At 36.3% G+C, this 26,647-nt stretch overlaps 6 protein-coding genes across 6 annotated transcripts; 5 read left to right on the top strand and 1 right to left on the bottom strand.

Moving 5' to 3' along the window:
- Positions 1 to 467: 467 nt before the first annotated feature.
- On the top strand, positions 468 to 2,507 carry Fkbp12 (peptidyl-prolyl cis-trans isomerase Fkbp12). The gene is made up of 4 exons (XM_071782461.1): positions 468 to 788; positions 1,200 to 1,247; positions 1,450 to 1,636; positions 1,762 to 2,507. The coding sequence occupies exons 1-4, from the start codon at positions 752 to 754 to the stop codon at positions 1,817 to 1,819; spliced, it is 330 nt and encodes a 109-aa protein (XP_071638562.1). The 5' UTR covers positions 468 to 751; the 3' UTR covers positions 1,820 to 2,507.
- A 31-nt stretch (positions 2,508 to 2,538) lies between these two features.
- Positions 2,539 to 7,600, bottom strand: Stma (Protein EFR3 homolog stmA). Its single transcript, XM_071782458.1, has 16 exons — positions 7,459 to 7,600; positions 7,258 to 7,334; positions 6,893 to 7,008; positions 6,498 to 6,660; positions 6,268 to 6,420; positions 6,093 to 6,199; positions 5,852 to 5,995; positions 5,704 to 5,782; positions 5,494 to 5,629; positions 5,061 to 5,332; positions 4,809 to 4,981; positions 4,332 to 4,692; positions 4,026 to 4,225; positions 3,805 to 3,904; positions 3,504 to 3,659; positions 2,539 to 3,425 (listed from the first exon to the last, which is right to left on the bottom strand). Exons 1-16 carry the CDS (start codon positions 7,463 to 7,465, stop codon positions 3,273 to 3,275), a joined length of 2,397 nt encoding a protein of 798 aa, XP_071638559.1. The 5' UTR covers positions 7,466 to 7,600; the 3' UTR covers positions 2,539 to 3,272.
- A 7,350-nt stretch (positions 7,601 to 14,950) lies between these two features.
- Positions 14,951 to 17,705, top strand: LOC139814513 (chymotrypsin-2-like). Its single transcript, XM_071780817.1, has 4 exons — positions 14,951 to 15,153; positions 16,479 to 16,801; positions 16,980 to 17,231; positions 17,362 to 17,705. The coding sequence occupies exons 2-4, from the start codon at positions 16,694 to 16,696 to the stop codon at positions 17,506 to 17,508; spliced, it is 507 nt and encodes a 168-aa protein (XP_071636918.1). The 5' UTR covers positions 14,951 to 15,153; positions 16,479 to 16,693; the 3' UTR covers positions 17,509 to 17,705.
- Positions 17,706 to 18,909: 1,204 nt separating this feature from the next.
- LOC139814511 (chymotrypsin-1) lies at positions 18,910 to 20,620 on the top strand. The gene is made up of 4 exons (XM_071780815.1): positions 18,910 to 19,027; positions 19,178 to 19,491; positions 19,652 to 19,903; positions 20,046 to 20,620. Exons 1-4 carry the CDS (start codon positions 18,985 to 18,987, stop codon positions 20,178 to 20,180), a joined length of 744 nt encoding a protein of 247 aa, XP_071636916.1. The 5' UTR covers positions 18,910 to 18,984; the 3' UTR covers positions 20,181 to 20,620.
- A 421-nt stretch (positions 20,621 to 21,041) lies between these two features.
- On the top strand, positions 21,042 to 21,974 carry LOC139814514 (uncharacterized). Its single transcript, XM_071780818.1, has 4 exons — positions 21,042 to 21,182; positions 21,277 to 21,479; positions 21,608 to 21,702; positions 21,777 to 21,974. The coding sequence occupies exons 1-4, from the start codon at positions 21,170 to 21,172 to the stop codon at positions 21,889 to 21,891; spliced, it is 426 nt and encodes a 141-aa protein (XP_071636919.1). The 5' UTR covers positions 21,042 to 21,169; the 3' UTR covers positions 21,892 to 21,974.
- Positions 21,975 to 22,423: 449 nt separating this feature from the next.
- On the top strand, positions 22,424 to 26,530 carry Oaf (out at first). Its single transcript, XM_071780811.1, has 4 exons — positions 22,424 to 22,691; positions 22,918 to 23,031; positions 23,121 to 23,439; positions 23,526 to 26,530. The coding sequence occupies exons 1-4, from the start codon at positions 22,596 to 22,598 to the stop codon at positions 23,828 to 23,830; spliced, it is 834 nt and encodes a 277-aa protein (XP_071636912.1). The 5' UTR covers positions 22,424 to 22,595; the 3' UTR covers positions 23,831 to 26,530.
- The last annotated feature ends 117 nt before the right edge of the window (positions 26,531 to 26,647 follow it).

The raw sequence follows: 26,647 nt of genomic DNA, 5'->3' as shown, positions 1-26,647 counted from the left end.
ATTAATATATTATTTCCTAGCTCCCATTAGATAGTGAACGTTCCACATTTCCAAACGGTCCGAAAACGTATAATATATGATTACGCAAAGACTGATAAATTCAAATTAAATTAAATAATTAGCTATTCGCGACAAAACAAAACCGTCGAAGAAATATCTTATCTCCATCTCTACCCCAATATAGATTAACTTATAATATTTAATCTCGGTTTAATTTACTCTTTATCTTTTTCTGATTCTAAAAATAAATTTAAGTTCCAAAAATAAAATTAGAAAAAGATGAAACGATAAGGATATAAAAATTAAAAGGTTTAACTTACTTTTTATATAATTCTAAAAATAAGAAAGATTGAAGTTAATCTACATTGATACAAATGGGCATTATTCTGCTAATTTTAAATTTACCGAACGCGCGTTCGCTTATTTTTCTGGACAAGAATTTACACCGAATGGCGAACCACGTCACCTTCCGGCCTACATAATCGGCGTACATATTCCTGCGCGTCGGACGGTACTCTAGGTGATTTCGTGCGCTCAGCCTGTATTCATTGAACGGCGTAGTGGAGCGGTGTCGTTTCTCGAGGCGCCGCGAATAGTTCCTTTCTACGGTGAGTTTCGCTTCGCCCGACCCAGGCTCCTCCGACGTGAATCGACCTCGACGAGTCTCGACGATCTTCTTCGCGCGCACACCTCGCCATCCCGAGGGGAGAACCTTCCGCCTTTCGACGCCGAGAAAGAGGAGCACGTAGCCATGGGCGTGGATGTCGAAGTTTTGAGTCCTGGAGACGGTAATTATTACAGGTTTTATTTTTCTAGGGACTCTCGCCGAATCTCGTCGGTCTCGCTCCCTTCGGGAAAACCTTTCTCTCTCTCCCATTTTGCTTTAATCTCTCTCTTTCCCTCTTTCCCTCTCTGTCTCTCTCTCACGCGCGCGCGCGCGCGCTCGCGCCATGCCGCATGTTCGATGCTCCGAAATTTTAGCGTCTCGTTAAATTAACTCGCGCCTCTGGTTGTGGCCTGAAATGCCGCGAACCAGCGTTGGCCGATGCCGCGTTGTTCCCTATTGAAAATAAAATGGGAGCTCCTGAACGACGACACGACTTTACCTTATTTACGCACCGTTACCAATTTTAAATGGCGATGCCATGCTCGGTTTCGTCACCCCCGATGTTGTTTCACGAATATTTTTATATGTGCAGGTCAGACCTACCCAAAGGCCGGGCAGACAGTGGTCGTGCATTATACAGGTGAATATTTTATCACATAAGATGATAGGATTGATATACTTTGAATTATATTTATATAATAGGGGAGGAACGAAGGATCAGCCAAGAAAGAGAAATTAGAAAACTGTCGCTATATGAAGTTATTATAATATCGAGAGTTCTGTAGATAATAATTGTAAGATTGTGTAAAAATATAATTATAGTTTCGTTGACGTGTTTACAGGTACCCTCGCCAATGGGAAGAAATTTGACTCCAGCAGGGACCGCGGCATACCGTTCAAGTTCAAAATCGGAAAGGGCGAAGTAATTAAAGGCTGGGACCAAGGAGTCGCGCAAATGTGCGTCGGCCAGCGGGCCAGGTTAACCTGCTCTCCAGACTTCGCTTACGGTAGCCGAGGTCATCCTGGAATATATCCTTTAATGCAAAACGATATAACGTAGAATATAGATCAAACGCTAATTATTTAGTACAATTATTCTATTTAATGAAAACAAGACAGGCGATAAATTTATATTAGCCTTGACAGAGACACACTATCCCACCAAATGCCGTTCTCATCTTCGATGTGGAGCTGCTGAAGGTGGAGCCTTGAAATACCTCTTAGAGTGTACCAAACTTGACCAAACGCATTTCAATACGAGAAAGAAAAAGGAAAAAAAAACAGAAACGCATCAAATTATGTTAAGTAGTCGTCGCACGAATGGCACATCCTACTCTAATGCCTTAATTCAATCGCTCGTACATTATAAAAGCTATATTTGCGATCTTCGCGAAGTAATATATAAAACGTTGAGAACGTCTCTCCGATCTCGCGTAGAAACGACGTGCAATTTATACAATGTATAAATTGCCGATCAATAATATTCGAACATTGTCGCATAGTTAGAACTGTAAGGTATATTAATGTGTAGTTTGATTACCTGCTCTCCAAGAGATGCTACTTAATTTGTGTACTTGATTTGTGACCGACTAACCGTGTTCCTATGATGAGCGGTTGAATAAAGGGACCCTCCAGATATATCTCTGCGAAATATGTAACCTGTGTTCATTCCATTTACATACGTATTTGGTGATCCTTCGAGTATTTTGTACAAAGATTCAATAAAGGAAAGAACAATTGGTGATGTAAAACACTACATAGAACAAAGTACAATAAAAAAGTTGCTCTGCTCCCTAAAAAAAATGTATAAATCTTCTTTCTCATACATATGATTATACGAACTGGAGATAAATGTAAGAAGGATAAGCATTGCAATATAATAAATCTTTTTTCAGGTTAACATGCGTTTTAATATATATATTTACAAAATATTTCGAACCATTTTCTATATTTATAAATATACATTGTGCAACATTTTTCAATCACTCTGCCGTGAGAGAAAATTCTTTTTTCCGATCTAGAATATACATAAAGAGATATACACAGATATACAATTTTTAACTTTACATTAACAAGAGGTAGGATTAAATAACAGTGCACATTTAACTGGCCTACTGTCGAAACGTATACATCCAGATTATTTAGTCTTAATTCTTGCTGAAACCTGATTTATATATAGAGTGACTTTTTCATGTCGATACTCGTGTGAAATTTTTTTGTTCGTTTTGTGCTCTAAATTCACACTGAGATATCGACGTATTAGTCAGAGTCAGCCTATATTGATGAAAACAGTTAATTCGGTAACGTTATAAAATCTTGAATGCTTCTATAGAATCCTGTGTATATAAGAAATTCATGTATCTTTACATATCATTTGATATATAAAACCATTGATGATTTTATAAAAGTACTAATTAACCGTTTTCATTACAGTTCACATGTCATTTGATATCTACTCATATATTAAAAGTAAATAAGTACAAACTTATCAACCTCAAGAAAAATATATATCTAACAATATGAAACATAAAAATGGTTTCTCTATTATGTACATAATTCAATCTTTAAAATATAGAAGCTACTATTCATATTTGTAACGCGTATAGGGGACTTAATATATAATGCGACACTACGTTAATGTTAATGCAACAAGAATACTAGCAGTTTAATATACAAACAGCTCGGGGAAATGAATTTCATAAGCTGGGGTTTGACTTGGTTTAGTATCTGTCTGTGGTCCGGTCGTAGGAACTGTGTTGCGCGGATCAACAGACAGCGTGTTAAATATCTCTGACAATTTGCTCTGTAGAACATCGTGCTGCGAACAGAAAAGGAAAGATTAAAAATCTGCACTAGCTACGATAATTGTCAATAATATATATGCCAGTTAATGAACCTTCGGTTGTGTTTTTGATACTAAATCCTGGAATGGCGCGTTTCTAAAGAACTGAGAAAGCTGCATTCGCTTCTCTTCTTCCACTATTTCATTATTATTATTCTCTGTCAAAATTCTTTTCATGCTCTCAAACGTTAACTCTTCTCCAGGTAATTTCTGCAAGAAATTAATTACATATAAGAAAATAAGAATTAAAATTGTGCAATAATAATCCATAAAATTAGAAAAATGATAGTAGTCGTAATAAATAATCATAGATCCCTTCTAATTCAGTGTAAATTAAAGTAAATGTAAGTCACACCTTTTGCACACCAGGTGATGAACCTCCGCTATCCAATTCGGGACCTCCAGAATTAATGTCGGCTAGCGAATTCCGCCCAGTATTATCAACCCATGAATGCCTAGCAAAGAAAATTTAATTTTATATTATAAAATTTAGATATATATATAAAATAAAACGACATTTTCTAATGCTTAACGTCTACGGCTGACTATCGATCACCACACTTAGTAGATAATTACCTGTGTTGTAAAGAATTGCCGCTGTAACCTGAACCTTGTTGTAATTTCCCACTATCAAGGCCGGCTCCCTTTAGGCATTCGCTGACAACAGTTTGATCAACCAAAAGAGTTGGCGCTAATCTGGATGTTAGACCGGTATCGTATTGAGATTTTAAATCCGGTAGTAAATGCGGACTATCATTTCGACGCGCTTCCACCACCTTAAAACGCATTTATTCGATTAATTGTGTATTTTATTCTTAGCAGTCCATCGGTAACTTTAATATAAAATAAATTGCTGGAGGTTGACAATTCGAAATTACCTACCTTCTTCGCATAATCCATAAGAGCGGTGATATTGCAGACGTACGATATTAAGATTAGTAGGCTGATAACTATTGCGTGTAAATTGAATTTAAGTGGAAGACTAATTTGAGCACTTGTTAGTGCCAAGTCTTGCAAGCTCAGCACCAATCTCAGTAACTCCAACACCGTTTCCTCGGAAGCCAATTCAATGGCAAGTAACGCCAAGGTGGTATAAATAGATTCCACATTTTCTACTGTGTTACTAGATAGCTCTAATGATTCGTACAATGCTAAGTAGATTTCAGGGCCGTGCTTCCGAATAAAGATTACATCAGGTCTGGATGCCTTTTCAATAGCAAGACCGAGCTCCGCTACGTTCACACTGAAAGAAAGAAAAGTTATTCCCAGAGTTGAAAAAAAAAAAAAAAAAGAAAAAGAACGGTATATATAATAGATCAACGTTTGTTGATCAGATTTGTTGTTAAGAGATAAACTTACGTTGGTTTAGCGAGTATTGTAATATTTCGCCGTCTGTCAATTAAAGTGTGGAATATTTTCTGTACAAGAAGCCTCATTTCAGCGTCTGCTGCCAGTGACATTCTCAGTAATGGCTCCAAGAAACTAGGCGGGAATGTTGTGTTCAAATGGATAGTTTTATATTTGGTGCCAACCTGTATATAAATAAAATACCTGTGTAATAAAACTTACAGCTTACGTTTATATAATTTTATGCGATAATAAATAATTTACCTTTAATAGCGACTTTAAAAGTATGCTCTGGAGCAATACGTCTCCTTTGCCGACCGATACGATACGATCTGGCTGACTGTATGGAACTTTACTCATAATGAACATCATAATCTCAATTTTCTGGTAATCCGGAAGATGATTCGCGAACTCTCCAAGGGCGTTAATAAGAGCTTCTTGATATAATTGCTCGTCACTACTTGACGATTGGTTTCTCGTTACACTAACTCGTAGGTGAGACAATAAGGAATTTATAATCTCTAATACAGATGGTCCTAGAAAAAGAACGTATATCATTAAAAAGAGCTTAGCGACAGCAGGATTCAATTTTCGCTGTACGCTAATAATTATCGATTATAAAAACGGTATATAAATCTACGTTAATTGGACAGTAGAATTTATACCGAATTCATTTAACTTTTGTATACCCACTTACCAACACTTTCACCTGCGGCAATTGATATAATCTTGGACAAAGTATCCGCAATACTAGTGCGAATCTTAGGGGATGACTTTGAGTGATCGTCAAGATGTGTCATTAAAGCTTCCACTACAGTGTAGGAATATTGCGACTAAAATATACATCAAGGTAATATTATTAATTATCCAATGTGTCAAATATTACTTGATTTATATCGTTAAGTACCTGAATGGAGAACATAATTATTCTGAAAGTATGAATTGCGAAGTAGTTCGGGACCCATAACTGGTGATTGTCCAGATGCCTATAACATAGATAATTATTAAAATATTCCTTGCATATATATTAATTTCTGAGAGACTCCATTCCATACCTCAATACAGGTCTTATAACGCATCTAATATGACCAAACGATGCGCGTCCGATCAATTCTCTCATGCAAGTTTCCGCAAATTGCGGTGGATCTGATCGTTCCTCGGTTGGGCTGTCTGGTGTTGCGTCTTCCTTATCGGCGTATCTAAAGATAGAAATACGTCAACGTGCACGTTTCATAACTCACTCGTCAATTCATATCATTCAACAATTCATAACATAATTCGTTTCTTTCAAATTACCGTGAATTTTGCATATTGTACAGCAACGATGGTACAATCTTGTCCATATGTACAGGCTCCCAAATATTCTCCACCAAGTCGTCGGAAAGAGTTTTTCTCACAACGCCCTATATATCAAAAGATATATATTTGAATATACATTTGAATATGTGCATGCAGGTTTATAAATGCGTACCTGCAGTCCTTGAATTCCAGCAAGCCTGATTTGCTTGCGCGTAGTGGGATCGTCGTTATTGGAATGGCACATTGCCGAATATTTCGACACGAAGAAATCGTAACGGGTGTGATATGAGGGCGTGTCTTCCTCGATATTGGCAAATCTGACAAACTGAAAGTCGATACGTCGAATCAGATAGAATCAGCAACGCTAATATGTCTAATCTACCAATAATGATTATCACTTACAGACTGTGTTGCGAGAATCTGTAACTGAGGATCCGTGGACTCCAGCAATTTTTGTACCATTTTCAAGAAGCTCTCGACAAACAGATTCAAAGTTTGGGCGTGACAAGCTACCAGGAGCTGGTCCATTGCTTCCATGGCGATAATGACAAAGCCATTTCGTCTCCTATCAAGAACACAATTCCTTATCAGGCAGGATTCTTGTTACATGTATAGATCCAACGTATAGATGTACTGAATAATTGCCAGTCATGTTTGCAGCAGTCATTAGGATTAATTTCTCTAGTTCTTATGTACACAGCAGCATATAATTATTTATATAACCAGCATTACAACGTAACCATTTGTGTATATTACGCTAACGAAAGATGTTATTATATCACACTTTTCTACATCACCTGTAAATATCCCTGGAAGCTCGTTGAAACAAATATTCCCCGATCCTGTCTAACTTCTCAGGACTGCTCAATGAATAGAATGTCAGTTTTTCCATATTGTTCTTGATCAAGCCATCCTGGAGAACAGAGAAGCGCGTTAATACTGATCGTCGCGTGTGGGACACGTGTCAATTCGATTTCTCATTCGCCGCAAATATCACAGGTTCAACCATAAATAGAATAATCATTTTGGTCTCCCACTTGGTGTCAAGGACAGCGTTTCGGTATTGATTTACTCGCGAAGGAAACTATAAAACATCCTGGACAAGAAACGAACTGTACGAGAAGAACGGAAAGAAAAGGAGAAGAAGACACGGAAATCTCACCTGCGGATTAACCGGAAAGATATTGTCGACGAGCCGCTTGTACCTCGGACGTAACGCAGCGCAACACCAGCAACAGCCTGATAAAAAAAAAAAGGAAATAAGAATAAATGCACGTCGACGTGACGCGCTGTCCGATAAAAGATTCGACCAGCGTCTTTCGAAAATAAGAAAGATTTTAGCTGCGTAAATTGCCATACTCACCGAACATTTTGACAGCTCCTGCAACTCGTGTTACAAACGACAGCGATGACAGCTGACAGCTATGAACCGCGAGTATCGCGACGTGTGTGCGTGCACACGCATTCTTTGATCGATCGGCTAGCTATCGATTGTCTAGTAACTGTCGACCGAAAAACGCGCAACTTGCGAGAAACAACTACGGCCTTCACTGGAACATTTCACGTCCGAAAGTTGTTCAGATTGCTCTAGACTATCTCTACAGAGATTTATTTAAAATTAGAAATTTTTAGCCAAAATGACACATTTCAAACTATAAAGCAATTGAATTTTTAATCATGATAAATTTAAAGATTTAATTATAATTGCATTTTAAGATATAATGAGGATCTTCAAAATCTCTTTCTTCAATTTTTGCACATATGTAATGTTTAATTTTATATAAAAACATTATATATATTTTTAAAATAATTGTATTGCAATAAAATAACTATAATTAATAATTAATTATAGTTAACATAATTAACATATAACTAACATAATCAATAACTATATTAATAATTAGATTAATAGAATACTGTAATCTAAAATAATAATTAAAAAATAGCAAGAATTTAATTATGCATCAGTAGAAACGTTAAAAGACAATAAAAAGTTTAATAGAAGAATTAATTCGGATGATAAAGTAGGCGAAACTCAGGTTTCGCACCGCGAAATCTCGGAAATTTACTCCTGATATATCAGGAAAGCATGTTGAGCGAGGAGGTTGACGGAGGTATTCCGCGGGTGTTTTGAAATGCGAAATGCGCTGAACGACAGTGGGTCATATCTCGAGAAATATATTTATTTTAACATTATTATGTGTCCGTTAATGCAAAACATGCTTTTTCAAACGAGATTTGACAATAAAGAGTTTTAAAATGCTGTTGAGTGTTGCATACGTTTTACATCTCGGTATGCGAAACTTTCTACCGCATTTTGCGTTTGCATAAATTATTCAAAAGAACATAATTAATAATTAAAAAATAGCAAGAATTTAATTATGCATCAGTAGAGACGTTAGAAGACAATAAAAGTTAATAAAAGAATTAATTCGGATGATAAAGTGGGCGAAACTCAGGTTTCGCACCGCGAAATCTCGGAAATTTACTCCTGATATATCAGGCTAGCATGTTAGGCAAGGAGGTTGACGGAGGTATTCCGAGCGCGCGTCTTGCCACCCCACATTGCCTCCTCGTAATCACGCTGCTATTGGTCAGAGCGCGGGAGCCTACTGCCCCTTCTATGCACACCTGCCAGCGCTCTGATTGGCCGTAGGCTGGGCATCCTCGTCGCGCGCCCGGCGCCCGGCGCGTCGTTTCAATGGCGATGGGTAATAGTGGGGGTAGGCGTGCCGCTGCTCGAATACCTCTACTAAAACCTCCTTGCTCAACATGCTTCCCGCATAACAGGAGCGATTTCTGAGGAATTACAGACGACTCCAAACTCGAGATTCTCGCTTTCCTCATAACAAAAAATTCTTTTCATAATTTTTATGATCTTTCAAGCGCCAAACGAATGCACGATATATTTCTCGTTATTACTTAATAATATTTAATATTAATATCTATTGTTTGTTAAATTAATAACGTTTTTATTAATTACTTTTTTTATATATGTACTATATGTATGAATAACTGAAACTATTATACGAATTAATGCAGTGCTCGTGCTCGGTCGGCTCGGCGGAAAGGTTGTATAGAAGCTCCGAAATGCGCTGAACGACACTGGGTCTCTCGAGAAATATATTTATTTTAACATTGTTATGTATGCTTTAATGCGAGACTTGCTTTCTCAGATGTAATTAGACGCTAAAGAGTTTCAAAATGTTGTTGCATATTGTTAGATAACAAGAAAAAGGTAGCCGCGAATGCCGACGGGCGGCGTTGGCTGACAAATTCGGAGATCCGAAATGCCACACGCGACATCAAATAAATCTCGAGAAATACGTTTATTCTAACATTGTTATGTGTCCTTTAATGCGAATTAGGCTCTCTCAAATAAGATTAAACGATAAAGAGTTATAGAAACTTGTTGCATAATGCTATAGCTAACGAGAAAAAGGTAGCCGCGAATGTGCCGCGACGGGCGGCGTTGGACGATAAAGTCGGAGCTCTGAAATACGATAACTAAATAAATCGTGAGAAATACGTTTATTTTAATATTGTTATGTATTCTTTAATGCGAGGCATGCTCTCTCGAATGTGATTAGACGATAAATAATTATAAAATGCTGTTGCATAATGCTAGCCAAAGAGAAAAAGGTAGCTGCGAATGCCGACGGGCGGCGGCGTTGGACGAGAAATTCGGAGCTCCGAAATATCACACGCGACACCAAATAAATCTCGAGAAATACGTTTATTCTAACATTTTTATGTGTCCTTTAATACGAATTAGGCTCTCTCGAATAAGATTAAACGATAAAGAGTTATAGAAACCTGTTGCATAATGCTATAATAGCCAACGAGAGAGAGATAAATGCGAATGTCGGAAAGGTAGAAAACTCCGAAATAGAATAAACTCTTTATCGTGGAATTTTATTCAAGAGAGCATTATTTGCGTTATAGAACACATAAGAATGTTAGAATAAAGATATATCTCTCGAGATTTAACCGGTGTCATTCGTCGCATTTCAGAGCTTCTATAATGATTTCTAACTTTCATAAAACGCTTATATCTCGGCAATCGTAAATGATAGAAAGATGATTAAAGAAAGATTTTGTACTTTATGGTATTGGTATTACTCTATTATATTACTCGCAATATTATGTACTTTCATTTATTAAAGCAATAAAGCGCGAGCTAGCCAAAAGAATCGTGCGCCTCGCCGCATTTGTCATTTTCATTAAACGTTTATATGTCGGCAACCGCAAATGATAGAAAGATGATTCAAAAAGCACTTTTTACATCGTGCTTTAATACTCTATCAGAACTGCTCACTTTTATTATCGGCAATTATTTATTTTGTAATTAGCGCTAATGCATGGATGTATGACATCTAATATGTGATTGCAATATCTCACATTAAGGAGGAAGCTGTGACAGCGTAAACGACGCTGCTTTGGAAGCAGGCCATTCGCTACTTAAAATAAACCTTTAAAAATCAGCAAAAACATCAAACATTTACGATAGACGTTGCACGCCGCGCGCCGGCATTCCCGGACTCGGCGATCTAGGTCAAGGCCAGAAAGTGGATCAATAATGTATGTACAGCTGCTCGTGACGTCATGACAACCGCCCGCCCGCGCCGCTCAAGTAGGGTCAAGGCCATGTGTTGCTGGCTTGGCGCGAGGAAAAAAAGTTCTCCCTATCGTTTATCGCAAATATCTGAGCAACCACCGAAGATATAGAGATGATTCAAAAAGGACTGTTTAGTTTATACTCTGCGCTATTGGAATATCTCGATTTTATTACTAACAATTACGTGCTTCCGTTTATTTAACATGATAAAGCGCGCGCGTGCCATAAAGATCGGGCGCCAAATGATTTCTGACTTTCTTAAAACGCTTATGTCTCAGCAACCGTAAATGATAGAAAGATGATTAAGAAAAGACTTTGTATACTTCGTACTTTGCCTTATTGGTATTACGCACGTGTATTGCTCGCAATATTATGTACTTTCGTTTATTAAAGCAATAATAAAGCGCGAGCTATAGCTAAATAAGAATCGCGCGCCTCGCCGCATTCATCATTTTCATTAAACGTTTATATCTCGGCAATCGTAAAAGACAGAAAGATGATTCAAAAAGCACTTTTTAGATCGTGCTCTACTCTATTAGAATTGCTTACTTTTATTATTGGCAATTATTTATTTCCGTTTATTAAAACGAGAAAACGCGCAAAATCTTAAGGATTCGGGCGCCAAGCGATTTTTTATTTTTTTTCATTAAACGCTTATATCTCCGGCAACCGCAAACGATAGAAAGATGATTTAACTATCACTCGTTAGTTTGAAATCTGCCGTATTGGAATTAGTCATTATTAATACTGGCAATTTTACAGTTTCAATTACTAAGACGAGAAAGTGCGCAAGATCTTAACATTCTTAACGAAACGTGCGCAGAGCGACTTTTTATTTTATTTTAACATTTCAGAGCTTCGACTTTTCTCACCGAAAGCCGCCGGACGGTATTCGTGGCTATACACATTTCTTGTTGGCTAGCATTTTGCAACAGCATTCTATAACTCTTTATCGTCTAATATTGTTCGAGAGAGTATGCTTCACATTAAAGGACACATAACAATATTCAAATAAACTTATTTCGATCGAGATTCAGTTGGTGTCGCGTATCGTATTTCAGAACGCCGATCTTTGGATACGCGACACCGACTTAAATATCTCGAGAAATACGTTTATTTTAATATCGTTATGTGTCCTTTAATGCGAGGCATGCTCTCTCGAATGTGATTAGACGATAAATAATTATAAAATGCTGTTGCATAATGCTAGCCAAAGAGAAAAAGGTAGCTGCGAATGCCGACGGGCGGCGTTGGACGAGAAATTCTGAGCTCCGAAATATCACACGCGACACCAAATAAATCTCGAGAAATACGTTTATTCTAACATTTTTATGTGTCCTTTAATACGAATTAGGCTCTCTCGAATAAGATTAAACGATAAAGAGTTTTAGAATGCTGTTGCATAATGCTAGCCAACGAGAAAAAGGAGCTACGAATGCCGTCGCTCGCGCTCGGTAGGAAGGTATAATAAACGGTCCGAAATGTTACAAACGACACAAAACAAATCTCGAGAAATACATTCATCTTATAATTGTTATGTATCCTTTAATGTGAGACATGCTCTCTCGAACAACATTAAACGATAAAAAGTTTCAGAATATCGTTGCATAATGCTAGCCAACGAGAAAAAGGAGCTACGAATGCCGTCGCTCGCGCTCGGTGGGAAGGTAGACGGTCCGAAATGTTACAAACGACACAAAACAAATCTCGAAAAATACATTCATTTTATAATTGTTATGTATCCTTTAATGTGAGGCATGCTCTCTCGAACAAGATTAGACGATAAAGAGTTATAGAATGCTGTTGCATAATACTAGCCAACGAGAAATGTGTAGCCACAAATGCCGTCTGCAGGCGGCTCTCGGTGAGAAAGTCGAAGCTTTGAAATGTGACGAGCGACACGACATATCTTGATGAGAAATACGTTTATTTTAACATTGTAATGTATTCTTTAATACGAGGTATGCTATCTCGAATGTGATTAAACGATAAATAATTATAAACTGCTGCATAATGCTAGCCAACGAGAAAAAGATAGCAGTGAAAGCCGACGGGCAGCGTTAAGCGTATAATATATTTCGGAGCTTCGAATTTATCGTCCAACGCCATCAGTCGGTATTCGCAGCTACATTTTTCTCTTTGGCTAGCATTATGCAGCAACATTTTGAAACTCTTTAGCGTCTAATTACATCTAAGAGAGCAAGTTTCGCATTAAAGCATACATAACAATGTTAAAATAAATATATATCTTGAGATATGACCCCAGTGTCGTTCAGCGCATTTCGGAGCTTCTATATACAAGCTTTCCGCCGAGCCGGCCGAGCCGGCCGAGCACGAGCACTGCATTAATTCGTATAATAGTTTCAGTTATTCATACATGTAGTACATATATAAAAAAGTAATTAATAAAAATGTTATTAATTTAACAAACAATATATATTAATATTAAATTATTATTAAGTAATAACGATCGAGAAATATATCGTGCATTCGTTTGGCGCTTGAAAGATCATAAAAATTATAAAAAGAACTTTTTGTTATGAGGAAAGCGAGAATCTCGAGTTTGGAGTCGTCTGTAATTCCTCAGAAATCGCTCCTGTTACGCGGGAAGCATGTGAGCGAGGAGGTTTTAGTAGAGGTATTCGAGCAGCGGCACGCCTACCCCCACTATTACCCATCACCATTGAAACGGCGCGCCGGGCGCGCGACGAAGATGCCCAGCCTACGGCCAATCAGAGCGCTGGCAGGTGTGCATAGGAAGGGCAGTAGGCTCCCGCGCTCTGACCAATAGCAGCGTGATTACGAGGAGGCATTAGCCAATGTGAGGTGGCAAAACACCCGCGCTCGGGATACCTACTGCAACCGGACAACCTCCTTGCACAACATGCTTTCCTGATATATCAGGAGTAAATTTCCGAGATTTCGCGGTGCGAAACCTGAGTTTCGCCTACTTTATCATCCGAATTAATTCTTTTATTAACTTTTATTGTCTTCTAACGTCTCTACTGATGCATAATTAAATTCTTGCTATTTTTAAATTATTATTTTATATTACAGTATTCTATTAATCTAATTATTAATATATAGTTACTAACTAATTATGTTCTTTTGAATAATTTATGCAAGCGCAAAATACGGCAGAAAGTTTCGCATAAGTGAAATGTAAAACGTATGCAACAGCATTTTAAAACTCTATTGTCAAATCTCGTTTGAGAGAGCATGATTTGTATTAACGGATACATTACATAACAATGTTAAAATGAATATATTTCTCGAGATATGACCATATGACCCAGTGTCGTTCAGCGCATTTCGCATTTCAAAACACCCGCGGAATACCTCCGTCAACCTCCTCGCTCAACATGCTTTCCTGATATATCAGGAGTAAATTTCCGAGATTTCGCGGTGCGCAACCTGAGTTTCGCCTACTTTATCATCCGAATTAATTCTTCTATTAAACTTTTTATTATCTTTTAACGTTTCTACTGATGCATAATTAAATTCTTGCTATTTTTTAATTATTATTTTAGATTACAGTATTCTATTAATCTAATTATTAATATACTTATTAATTATGTTCTTTTGAATAATTTATGCAAACGCAAAATGCGGCGAAAAGTTTCGCATAAGCTGAAATGTAAAACGTATGCAACAGTATTTTAAAACTCTTTATTGTCAAATCTCGTTTGAGAGAGCATGATTTGCATTAACGGACACATAACAATGTTAAAATAAACGTTCGTATTTCTCGAGATTCTTGTCGTTCGTCACTTTAAAGAGCTAGTATAATCTTTCCGCTAAACGGTGCCCGACCCGACGGCACTTGTCGCTATTGTTTTCTCGTTGACTAGCAGCGTAATATAGAACATATTAAGATCATACGTTTGTTTATAAAAGTGAGATGTATTTAGTTTATTAGTTAATTTGTTAAATTAGTAAAGGGAATAAAATAAAGTGTTTTATTAAAAATTTAAAATGTTTTAATTGTTTAAGATTTTTACGATCCATGAGATTTTTACAATCCAAGAATAATCGATTGTAGTTGATCAACTTTTATTACTTACGTCTGTTAAACGGGGAGCACACACTTCTGCACAACGCATAATGCGTAAGCATAAAAAAATTGATTGGTCCATACACATGTGCATAAGGAAATAGACCAATCAGTTATCTTATGCGTACGTATTATGCGTTATACAAAAGCCTGTGTTCCCCGCTTTAGCTTTCGCAGTATTGTCCTCTGAAAAAAGGCAGGAGGCAGGAGTCAAAATAAAGAAAGAAGAAGAAGACAGTCAAAGACAGTTGCTTTCAAGGAATTAACACAGAGACAGAGACTAATTTTACGCATTTTTATTTTAATACATTATGGCAGGAGAAGTGATTGTTTATGCATTGCCGTATATTGATCAAGGATATGATGAACCGGGCGTACGAGAAGCGGTGAATAAGAATTATATTCATTTATAATATTTTTTTCGGATTTGCTCCTTTTAGGTTAGGAGCGTTAACGCCTTCAACCCTTATAATATTAATAGTAATGTGATAGGTTATACGTTGATGTTATGTTTAGAAAAGTCATCGCGTATTTTTTTTCATTTCGCGAAGTATTTATTTCTTATTGTTTCGATACTTTCAGATTCTTCGAAAATAAAGATATTTATATTTACACAGCCGTGGTTTTATATAAGTTTGCTAAGTGAGATGTATCGAAAAGTAATTACTTAATTTCAAGAACTCGTTTATTTAATGATAATCAAGGGAAAAAAATATTTTTTTTTTTTTTAAGCGAGATGTCTCTTTTTTAATGAGATTTTCATGTCTCGAATTTTATTTATCCAATTGTTCATTCAAGCATATATGTTGCAATTGTTAGCTAAACTGCGAATAATTTTTTCACTTTATCGCAATTTGTAGTTTTTTACCATAAATTATTTTGCATAAGAAAATTTTAAAAACAATTTGACACAAGAAACATGCAAAGTAGAAATATAGAAACCGTGATATTTATTTTTTCGAAGAACAAATTAACTCGAAGCATATATATGTTTGGATTCGTGTTCTTTCATGATAAAAGAATTATCTCTTCTTTTCTAGACATTTAATTGTCTATTTAATTAATCATTCAACTGTGCATTGTATTACTAATTTGTTAAATTGAATGAACGTCAAATTTTTTCGTTAGCTTTTCAATATCGTCCGTTAGCTTTCGATATCTACACGTTTTTTTCGGATGAGTGAGTCCCGCAATAATAGATAACAAATAATGAAAAGATACGTTTCGTATATTTGGTTATTATGACGTGTATTTTATCGTTCTTCTTCATTTAAATCACAATAAAGCCGCAACGTAATTAAGACTGTAATCTTTGATTTTGCCATATCTGCCTCATCAAAATGCGGAACACATACGTTATCACATTCACCATAATAAATGCGACCAACTGTACGTTAGCCTAGTAGATAATATGAATGATATCAATCCGCTATAAAAAGGGAATAGAAATGATTGTCTTCACTCCCAGTTTCATTTTTGATCTAGCCTGAGTTAATTATCAATCATGCTACTATTTATTTTCTTAGTAGTAGGCGTTCTCGCGCAGCGTATGTAAAGTATAATATAGTATAATGACAAAATAATCTCTTGTTATTTTTCGCCTTTGATGAATATCTTGCTCGTCGCCGCGGTCATCAGTCATACATACTATCGTTCGTTCTGTAAGAAATGAATATTTATTATAAGCATATATATTATTATTGATTTTCAGAGACGTTCGCTGATAAACCCGAAGCGATCGTCGGCGGTCAGCTCGCCGTACCAGGCGAGTTCCCGCATCAAGTTTCCCTGAGGTTGGACGGCTTTGGACACGTTTGCGGCGGCTCCATCATCGCCCCTACGAAGATCCTGACTGCCGCTCATTGCGTGGAGTTTGTATATCCACCTTACCGCAATTTCAAGGTCGCGACTGGCAGCATCGATAGCATGGGAGGAGAGCTCCACACCGTGAAAACCATTGTCGTGCATCCGGAATACTCCGGCAAGGTGCCTGGCGAGGAAGATGCTTGGAAAAATGACATCGCGGTGATCACAGTAAGTCGATCGAAGTATCAGGATAATTCGTCACTGCCATTTGCGTCTGCAATTTCGAAAGCGCCAGCTTTATAAATTTCTTTCTATTTTTTTCTAATATTGCAGTACATCTCGTTCCTCCATTTTTGCTCCTTTTGTTTAAATCATCTGTTTCAGCCATCTGTTTCGTTCGTTTCAGCTCAAATCGCCGATTGAATACAACAAATATCAATCTCCAATCGCTCTGACCACCTCTAAGCCTACCCCCGGACAGCAATGTACCTTATCCGGATGGGGTCGGATCAGCGCGAAAGGGCCGTATCCGCGCAATCTTCTCAAGATGAACCAGTTCGTGGTCTCGAAGAGCCAGTGCCAGAAGAGCCACTATAATATGCCTTTGACCGGCAGTCACTTGTGTACGCTCAATCGCTACGGAATTGGCGCTTGCTCGGTAAGTAACATATATCGTTGAATATGTGGGAATAGTACCTATCCCTGATAGAGATGATTAATCCATCAGTTGTTTAAGAGACTCGGTAGTTAAACGAGAAGTTAACGCAAACGTCTGTCTGAATTTCCAGGGTGACAGCGGTGGTCCGCTCATCAATAACGGCGTACAAATCGGTGTTACTTCCTGGGTTGCTTCTTGCGCCGTGGGTTATCCTGATGTCTACACCGATGTCTATTACCATCTCAACTTCATCATATATGCTTCAGAAGATACGTAAAGGCAATCTATGAGACATAAACGACATAGATCTATTCAACGTACCATGTCAATGTGCCGGAAGAATATATTTACGATGTCGCAGCTTATATACGTTAATGATACATCGACCGCTTCTGTAAAAGAAAATAAATACTTCTATATTTATAATATATAAATAAATAAATAAACGGTATAATTAATGTGTGACAAATATAACTGTATGCAGATTTATTATCCATCTCCAAATTCCACTTCCTTAATATAGTAAAAAAATAATTCATAATTTTCTTTTCTTAAACAGACAATATTAGAAAGCTGTAATTTAACTCGTCTGTAGAAATTAAGAAACATTTTTGCAACAAATTTTTGCCCAATGCTAATTTTTGTAATATTTATTGTCGTGATATTGATAGCAGATTGAATATATAATGGTTTATTAATAATGATATCATAACTTGTGTTTCGCTGATTCCAAAATTACATACATACTTGTATGATACATACACAGCTTAACAAATCATCAGCAGATATTGATAATAAAGATAACACAAAATGTTTAATTAAGAGTTTTGTCTTTACCTTGAATTGTGTGTGTGTTATCTTTGCATTTCTTTATGACTTAATATTTTTTATGCGATAAACTGCAACGTACAATTGCAATACCCAGATAGTTTGAAAATCCAAAGAACATCCAAAACGGATATCATCTCTCTCTCTTCAAAGCATCTTAATTTAATATTCTCTGGATGTCTTGAGAAATAATAGCTGAATACGAGTTCTAAAACCATTCTATGTATTAGAGATATATTACAAATGTATTTCTTGTGCACATTTAAAGAAAACAATTCTATAAGAGTGAGATGCAAATTAAATCGTATTCTTATTGTTCAATATTTGCAACATTGTAAGATAGATTATATATTTAGTACATGTTGAAAGTATACAATTTTATTCTCTATATTATCTTGAGTTCCTTTTGCATTTAACGTATTAAAAAATGATGCGCGATTTACATTTCTGTATAATATATATTAGACAGTAGGAATAAGTAATCTCCAATTTTTCTCATAATCATAGAAATATAGTTTCTAGTATAAAATAAAAAATGTTAGACTGTACCAATAATAATTTCTATTTAATTTACTTGAATGTCAAGCGATAAAATTTTCTATTTGCTTTTCGATATCTTACGTTTCGCTTGGATAAACGATCAGCTCTACAATAATAATGAAGAGATACGCCTCATGTTTCATTATTTGCACGTTTTATCGTTCTTCTCCATTTAACTGATACCGCGTAACTAAGTGTGCAATATTTGATTTTGTCGTATTTTTCTCATTGAAATGCGGGGTGTGTCATCGCGTTTATTTACTGTAAAAAATGTGACCAGCTGTTCGCCGAGATCGGGTTGCAGATATGAATGCGCTATAAAAAGAGAGTAGAAATTATTGTCCTTACTCTCAGTTTCATTTTTGACCTGAGATAATTATCGATCATGCTACCCTTTATTTTCTTGGTGGTCGGCGTTCTGGCGCAACGTAAGTAAAATACAATATTGTACAATGACAAAATATTCTCTCGTTATTTTTCGCCTCCAATGAACATCTTGCTCATCAGTCATCATATACCGTCGTTCGTTCCGCAAGAAATGCATATTTATTGTTAGCATATATATCATCGATTTACAGAGACGTTCGCTGACGATCCCGAACAGATCGTCGGCGGTACGCCTGCCGCACCAGGCGAATTCCCACACCAAGCTTCCCTGAGGGTCAATGGCAATCACATTTGCGGCGGCTCCATCATCGCCCCGACCAAGATCCTGACTGCTGCACATTGCGTGGACGGGATTGTATATCCGCCCTACAACAACTTGAGAATTGCCACCGGCACCATCCAAATCAATGGAGGAAAGCTCCATACTGTGTCGAAAGTTGCCGTACATCCGCAATATTCCGGCAGAAGGGAAGATGCTTGGAGGAATGACGTTGCGGTGATCACGGTAGGTCGACGTTCGGATAGTTCGCCACTGTGATTTGCCTCTGCAATTTCAAAAACGCCAGCTTATAATTTTTTTTCTAATTACTTTTAACGTCTTTTTTTGCTCCTTTTATTTAAAATCGCCTGTATCAGTCATCTGTTCTGTCATTCGTTCATTTCAGCTCAGATCGCCGATTCAATACGACCAATACCAATCTGCGATCGATCTGACTACCTATAAGCCTTCCGCTGGACAAACAGCAACCCTATCCGGATGGGGTAGAACCAGTACGGGTGGATCGCTCGCGCGCAGTCTCCTCAAGATGAACCAAGCCGTGGTCTCGCAGAACCAATGTCAGCAATATCACCGTGGTATGCCCTTGACCGGCAGCCACTTGTGCACGCTCAATCGCTTTGGAATTGGTGCCTGCCAGGTAAGTAACACACATCGTTGAATATGTGGGAATATAGGATCCCTGAAAGAGACGTACGATTGATCAATCAGTTAGAAAAGACTTGATATAATATTATATTGTAGTTAAACAAAAACTTAATGAAAATTGTCTGCATTTCCAGGGTGACAGCGGTGGCCCGCTCATCAGCAACGGTGTACAGATCGGTATTACTTCCTGGGTTCTGCCTTGCGCTCAGGGTGTGCCTGATGTCTACACCGATGTCTACCATCATCGCAACTTCATCAGATCATCTTAAGAAGATACGTAAAGGCAATCTATGAGATATATAAATAGCATAGACGACATAGACGTATTCGGTGTATCACGTTAACTGTTAACCACCGCGCCGAAAGAATACCGCTGTTGCTTCGAAGCTATACGCAGATACGTCGGTCGCATCTTTAAAAAAGAAAAGAAACATTTCTGTATTTTCATCTTAATAAATATATAAACGTTATGATTAAATCTAACAAAGTTGTTGGATCTTTAATTGATATTGATATAATAAAGTCGTTTCAGTTTTATGAAATATAACCTGTTTTGCAAGTTATCATTTATCACCAGCTTCCCTAATAACATATATGAAAAGTATCGATAATCCTTATTTTTATTTTAAGTACGCAATATAGAAAGAGCTACAATTAAATTCTTCGATAGAAATTAAGATATATCATAAAAACTTTTGTTCAATTGTAAATATGTAATATTCATTACCATGTTATTGATAGCAAATTAAGGCTTCTGGCTGGGTACTTGTCGCTTCTGTTATAATCTTTTGTTTGATGACGTCAAAAACGAGAAAAGTTGAGAATTGACACGCTGAGAATTCTTGCGTGCCATTTTCAAATAAAAAGATATTTGCATGAAATAACACTATCATCTTTTCGCGTTTTTTAATAGCTCTATACTTTTGATATGATAAATTATAACATGACGATAATATCTCCACAAAAGAAAATATATAATTAAGATTCCTAAGAAATCGAAAAATATTTCGATTTAATTTCAAATAATTCGATCTTGTGGAATATTATTAAAAATTCTCGAATTCTTTATTTTTACGTATAATAAATTCGGCATACTTATGCATACGTTGGGAAGAGCATTATCGACCAAACAATTGAGTCTCATGTCGCAAGTTCAGGCAGATCCTGGCGCAGGTCCAGGTCGTGATAAACTATAATAGCTGTTGGAAGTACTAAAAGTACAATTTTTAACATTTCGGTAGAACCAGTGATTTGTATTATGGCACATTTTGGTAAGCCAACGACTTCACCTTCGAAAATTTTAGTCATATATCGTCATACATGTCGCTTTGCGAGTATTTTATAAAAATCGCTATTGCAATGTAGATATTTCGAACGGGGAAGAAGAAGCGGAGATTCAAGATGCTAATTCCTTCGCAAGTCATTCAGAATCGAGAGAGGAGCTCGATGAATTTGATTTAGTTCACGGTAAAAAACTGCAATCCCCGATACTTGGTTGCCATTATCAACTTCTTGATTTACCAACAAGTTGCATACCGTCAACAATCCTGGATACATCTCTGCTGCACGTAAGATTCAACGGCATGCATTTGCTACAAAAATTCAACGAAACATTCTAGTATTATCCCAGTGCTTTTGGTAGTTTTGCCGTCGACTGTCGACAAGTATCATCGATAATTATATTCTCTATTTGCAGATTCCCGTTTATGCCCATTTAAAGATATATGACCTGAAGCCTGTGCGGCTGCCGGAGGCACCATCGATTTTATCGGCTTTACAACTGCAATTTTCGTGAGTTATGAGTCATGGAGTTTACCTCTGCGCGTACGTTTGTTCGTCATTTAATTATCACGCTTTACTTTCAGAGAAGGCACCGTAATCAGCAAATCCTCGAGGGAAATATCGTCGACCGCGCGATTAAGCGAGGACAATGGAGTATCCGCTTTCGTGCAGCGCTCGAAACAGTATTATAAAAATTAATAAGAATAAACGACGAACTTAATTGTAAACTTAAATATCAGCATGAACAAAGATATATACACATTTTAATGTACGTTTTTTATTTTTTATTTTTCGCAAGTGCTCGCGGATTTCATATTTTACCCATTTTCTTCTTTCTCTACATCAAGGATATTTATATCAAGTATACCTTATTGTCGATTTGCAAAACTTTTGATTTTTATGATTTAAGATTCCGAACTCGCGATTCTTAAAAGCTTGGAAAATTTTTAGAATTTTAAATTGCAACCCCTCCTTGTGCCCATTCTCCTGATACTTTATTAATTTTCGAGATTGTCTTATTGATTTTCGCGATTTGAAATCTCGAATTCCTGCTCCCTGTGCGCTCAGATAAATCGTTTGCCGTCTGTAATCTAAGCATCAGCGTTCAACTTCTTCGCTAAGCGAGATTTGAATTTCGTGTCAATTTTTTTTAAAAGGTAACCAGTGAATTTTTCTTTCAATGTAGAATTGGCCATACTGGCAGAAATGTAGGCCGTCGAAGGGAGAGAGAGAGAGAGAGGGCGGGAGGGGAAAAAAAGGAGCGGAGCAGCGCTTGACGCATTAGGTTATAATACTCGATGGAGTAATCTCTGTTTTCTTTTCTACGCGAATTTTCCGGCTCGTCGCCGTCGGCCCGGACGAGGAGGCGAGCCGAGCGTCGACAGTGATTTAACAATGCGACAATGAGGATGCTCAACGAGTTTCTCGCGATCTGCGTCGTGTTGCAGTGTTTTTACGATGTATGCACTACACACTTGCTCATAAACGTAAAAAATCAGGTGAGTGAATGTCTCTTACGCTCTCCATTCAGCAGCTCCACTTTTATATTCATAATTCATAATTTGTACAAAATTATAAAAAAAAAGATTATAAAGACATTTCCTGAGTTATAACCTCAAACGTAATTTAACGCAAATGTTGAATATTATTAGCGAATAAGTAGAGCTTGAAGATAATTTTCCCTATTATTAATATTATTAATGAGAAATTTGTTTTTACTTGCAGGGCGGTGATATTCTTCTAGAAACAATCTCGTCTAACGTTACGGAAGATCTGATTACTCTCGAATTCCAACGTTCCGATGGCACCCTGGTCACACAACTCATCGATTTCAAAAATGTAATTATTTTTACATTTTAAAGAACCTGCGAGAAAGAAGAGAATGATCTTCGTGATTTATTCCTACAAACAATTGTGGTTTTTCACAGGAAGTTCAAGTTATAAAAGCTCTGGTACTCGGCGAGGAGGAACGCGGGCAAAATCAGTATCAAGTCATGTGTTTCGTGAATCATTTTTACAAAGTAGATTTTATATCGTCCGACGCGATGTCCAAGCTACGCCAGAAGAATCCGGGTACCGTGCGCGTAGCGGAGGAGGATAGGGGTCATGTCAATTATACAATGGACTTGTTTCTGGACGTTTCTCAGTCCAAGGAAATCTCGAAGCACGTTACTACGCTCTGCGCGGAAGCAGCTGGATCGACTTACACTAGAAATGACGATATAAAACAGTGGATTCAAAGACCAGGTACTTATCCGTAATAAAATGCAGGGCAATCAGTACATATGTGTAGTAATATTATGTGTAGATATCAATTTTTATGACATTCCTAGGTTCCTCGGAAGAGTTACTCATGGCAGCTGTGTATAACTTTACAAGTGTGCCGCAATCGGGCATGAATGATACAAGGTCACTGCTGGTCTCTAAGTGTGCTGACACATCAAACCTCTGGGCACCTTGCACGTGCTCCCTCGAATTATGCATCGGCTGGTATCCGTGTGGTCTGAAGTTTTGCAAAGGAAAGTCAGATGGCAAGAAGGTAGCAAGCAGCTATCGATGTGGCATAAAAACCTGTAAGAAGTGTTTTATATTCTCATATTATTCTAAAATGAAACAGAACTGTTTATGGGATGAATGACATATAAGGACATTATAGATTAAAATTTTGACTATAAGCACGTTGCTGTGCAATAGAAAGAAATGAAGCTAGAAACAAATTAAATATCTCAGAAAAATTGTTTTAATTACTCTAAGTAGTTAAAATGTGAATCAGAATTCTCAAAAAAAAGGACAAACTGAAACTTTTAATACTTTTTTATTAATTTGAATTTATGTATATATACATATAAAAGATAATTTAATGCTTTTTTAGTAAATATGAACTAAACATTTATTTATTAACAATTCTTTTTCACGAATTGATTTGAATGTAAAATTTTTTTGTTTTATATATTTTACTCTAGATTATATCGTGATTAAAGCCAAAGCAAATCGAGCAAGAATATTTTTGCAAGATTGTATATTAGATTTATGCTGGGGAGGTCTTTAAAGGTCTTTAAAAAATTTTATAACGATAAGTGGGTTACATTTTAAAAGGGTTTATGTTAAGTGATGAACAAAGAATTTTTATTTAATTCTCGTCTACGGAAATTCACTAATATCACTATACGTAATTATGTAGATTTTACTGAATGGATATTTGTAACATTTGTAACTTCTTTTACGTCTAATTTACATCAGCATTTTATTTCCGTACATTCCAAGATTTGTAATACAATGTTTTGACATATTTTATTACAAATATTGTTGTTAATTCTACTTTTGTAGAGTTCAATTTTCTGCCATAAAAAAAATTTAAAGAAACGCAAAACTGTCCGTATACAGATAGAACATTGTTCGCTGTGATCAGCAATTGCATGTGTTCCAGGAATACTATTCGCAGAGAGATACTTTTACTTCCATTAAATTTATCTAACATTCCCAGTCGTTATATTATTTACATTTACAAGTGAAATCATTCCAGTATACCCGATAATTTTTGTATTACCTATTATATCTAATACTTTTTCGTACTGTCTATATGTTACAAATAATCCATTCAAAACACAGAAATGTTCTATTTTATTTCTCCAACAAAAACGTCAAGCTAATTGTGTATTACGTAACAATGTACGTAGAGAGTTTTATACGTGATTTGTAAAGCTGCCATTTATACACATTGTATGTGTATACATTATATGTTGTAATTTGTACATAATGCAGACACATATAGGCAAAGACACAAATATAACAATAGATATCGATGATCTATAAATTCATGTACATATAAATTCGTGTTAATAGCAGAAAATTGTACAGTTTATGTAAGATTTGCAGTACCGTGCGAGACTTTATAAGATTATTAGATATCAATTTATATTGATACATTAAGTATCCGCAATTTATAACGAATGTCTTTGCACGTTTCAATGAGAGGGTATACCTAGCGGATCATTGTGAATAAGACTGCAAAATCTGTCCATTTAACGTATATAATGGTTAAGCCATTGCTCTCTAAAATCCCTCACATATACAATTGTATTTACAGTATGAGAGAGATCGTTCGAAGGGAATACATACGTATACTTACGCTTGTAATCCGACGTTCACGAAACAATTACGATAAACATCTAGCAATATTTGTCGTTTTTAGTCAGGAACCACTACCTATACTGCGAATAGAAGATGTACAATGCAGCGTGCCGAGGAGAATGTACTTGGCGCGATTCCCTAAATAGACCTCGCTACCTATTGTCGTGTCCTTTTAGCAGTCGATTGCTACGAACGCAGAAATAGTGATAAATCGAGGCATTCACGATGCGGAACAGAGCCGGGATTGAGCAACTGAAATTATTCTAACGATTAAATTTACTGCTAATCGATCTCAAGATTTTTCTTCATTATTAAGTACAGTATTTAAAGCACGTATATAAATTCTGCGACAGGAGCAATGTTCCTTTTCACTCACAACTAAAATATGACAAAATCACGCCTTGATTTTTTTCCTAACACGCACAAGTCGACAGAAAATCTTATATTTTTACTCTTGAAGTTATATTCTAAATATATATACTCTCAATTTTTTTTAAATCTTCTGTCTCAGTAAAAATCCCGGTTCTGCTGTGAACGATTGATATAAATTGTACCGAGCGATGTCAGCCTTGTTTATACATACTGTAACGGTAAAGCAAATCATAATCGTCGCACAACTCGATTACATTTACGTGTAAATCAATGGGGATTAATACATAAAATGTGACAGAATAAATTCGTAAATAATACACTATTTATATAGAAATATGTATATAGATTCAGTAGAGAGACTTGGAGATTAATTTCGAAGTCTTACTTTGGTACCGACTTTAGCATCGATCATTTTAGTTACAATAAATGGCTTTGCGACGGATATTAGAAAGGGCGATATGTGCAATAACAATTTCTAGATGACGAGAGAGGGATATTTATAAATATCCTATTATAGAAGAGATATTATGAAATATTTATAATAATTTATTTAATACTTGTTTTCTTCACGTGCCTGTTGTTTAATAAATATATTATATTTATTTGGTAAAAGACTTTACCTATAGCTATCTGAGACCTTCTGACGCAAGAAGGTGTCATATAATTGTATAATGGAAAATGAGAAATATTTGTCAATATTTAACCATTGTATCAACCCCCTTTGATGTAATTTATGGGTATCACTACACTATGTATGATTTCAGCTTTACACATAATGTTGTATCTTATACACATATTTTTTATATATATTTAATAAAAAGAATTAATATACATACATGTGTGTGTTTTAATTTTAATGACGTGGAGCGGTAATCCTGAAAGATCGTTTTTTAATACACATGCGTGATTAAAAATATATTTGCGTGATATGTCATTTCGCGGGAGACATCAA

The sequence above is a fragment of the Temnothorax longispinosus genome, chromosome 6 (assembly GCF_030848805.1).
Source record: "Temnothorax longispinosus isolate EJ_2023e chromosome 6, Tlon_JGU_v1, whole genome shotgun sequence".
NCBI lineage: Eukaryota > Metazoa > Arthropoda > Insecta > Hymenoptera > Formicidae > Temnothorax > Temnothorax longispinosus.
The sequence above is the reverse complement of the archived record's forward strand: the minus strand, read 5'-3'. Positions and strand labels throughout refer to the sequence as shown.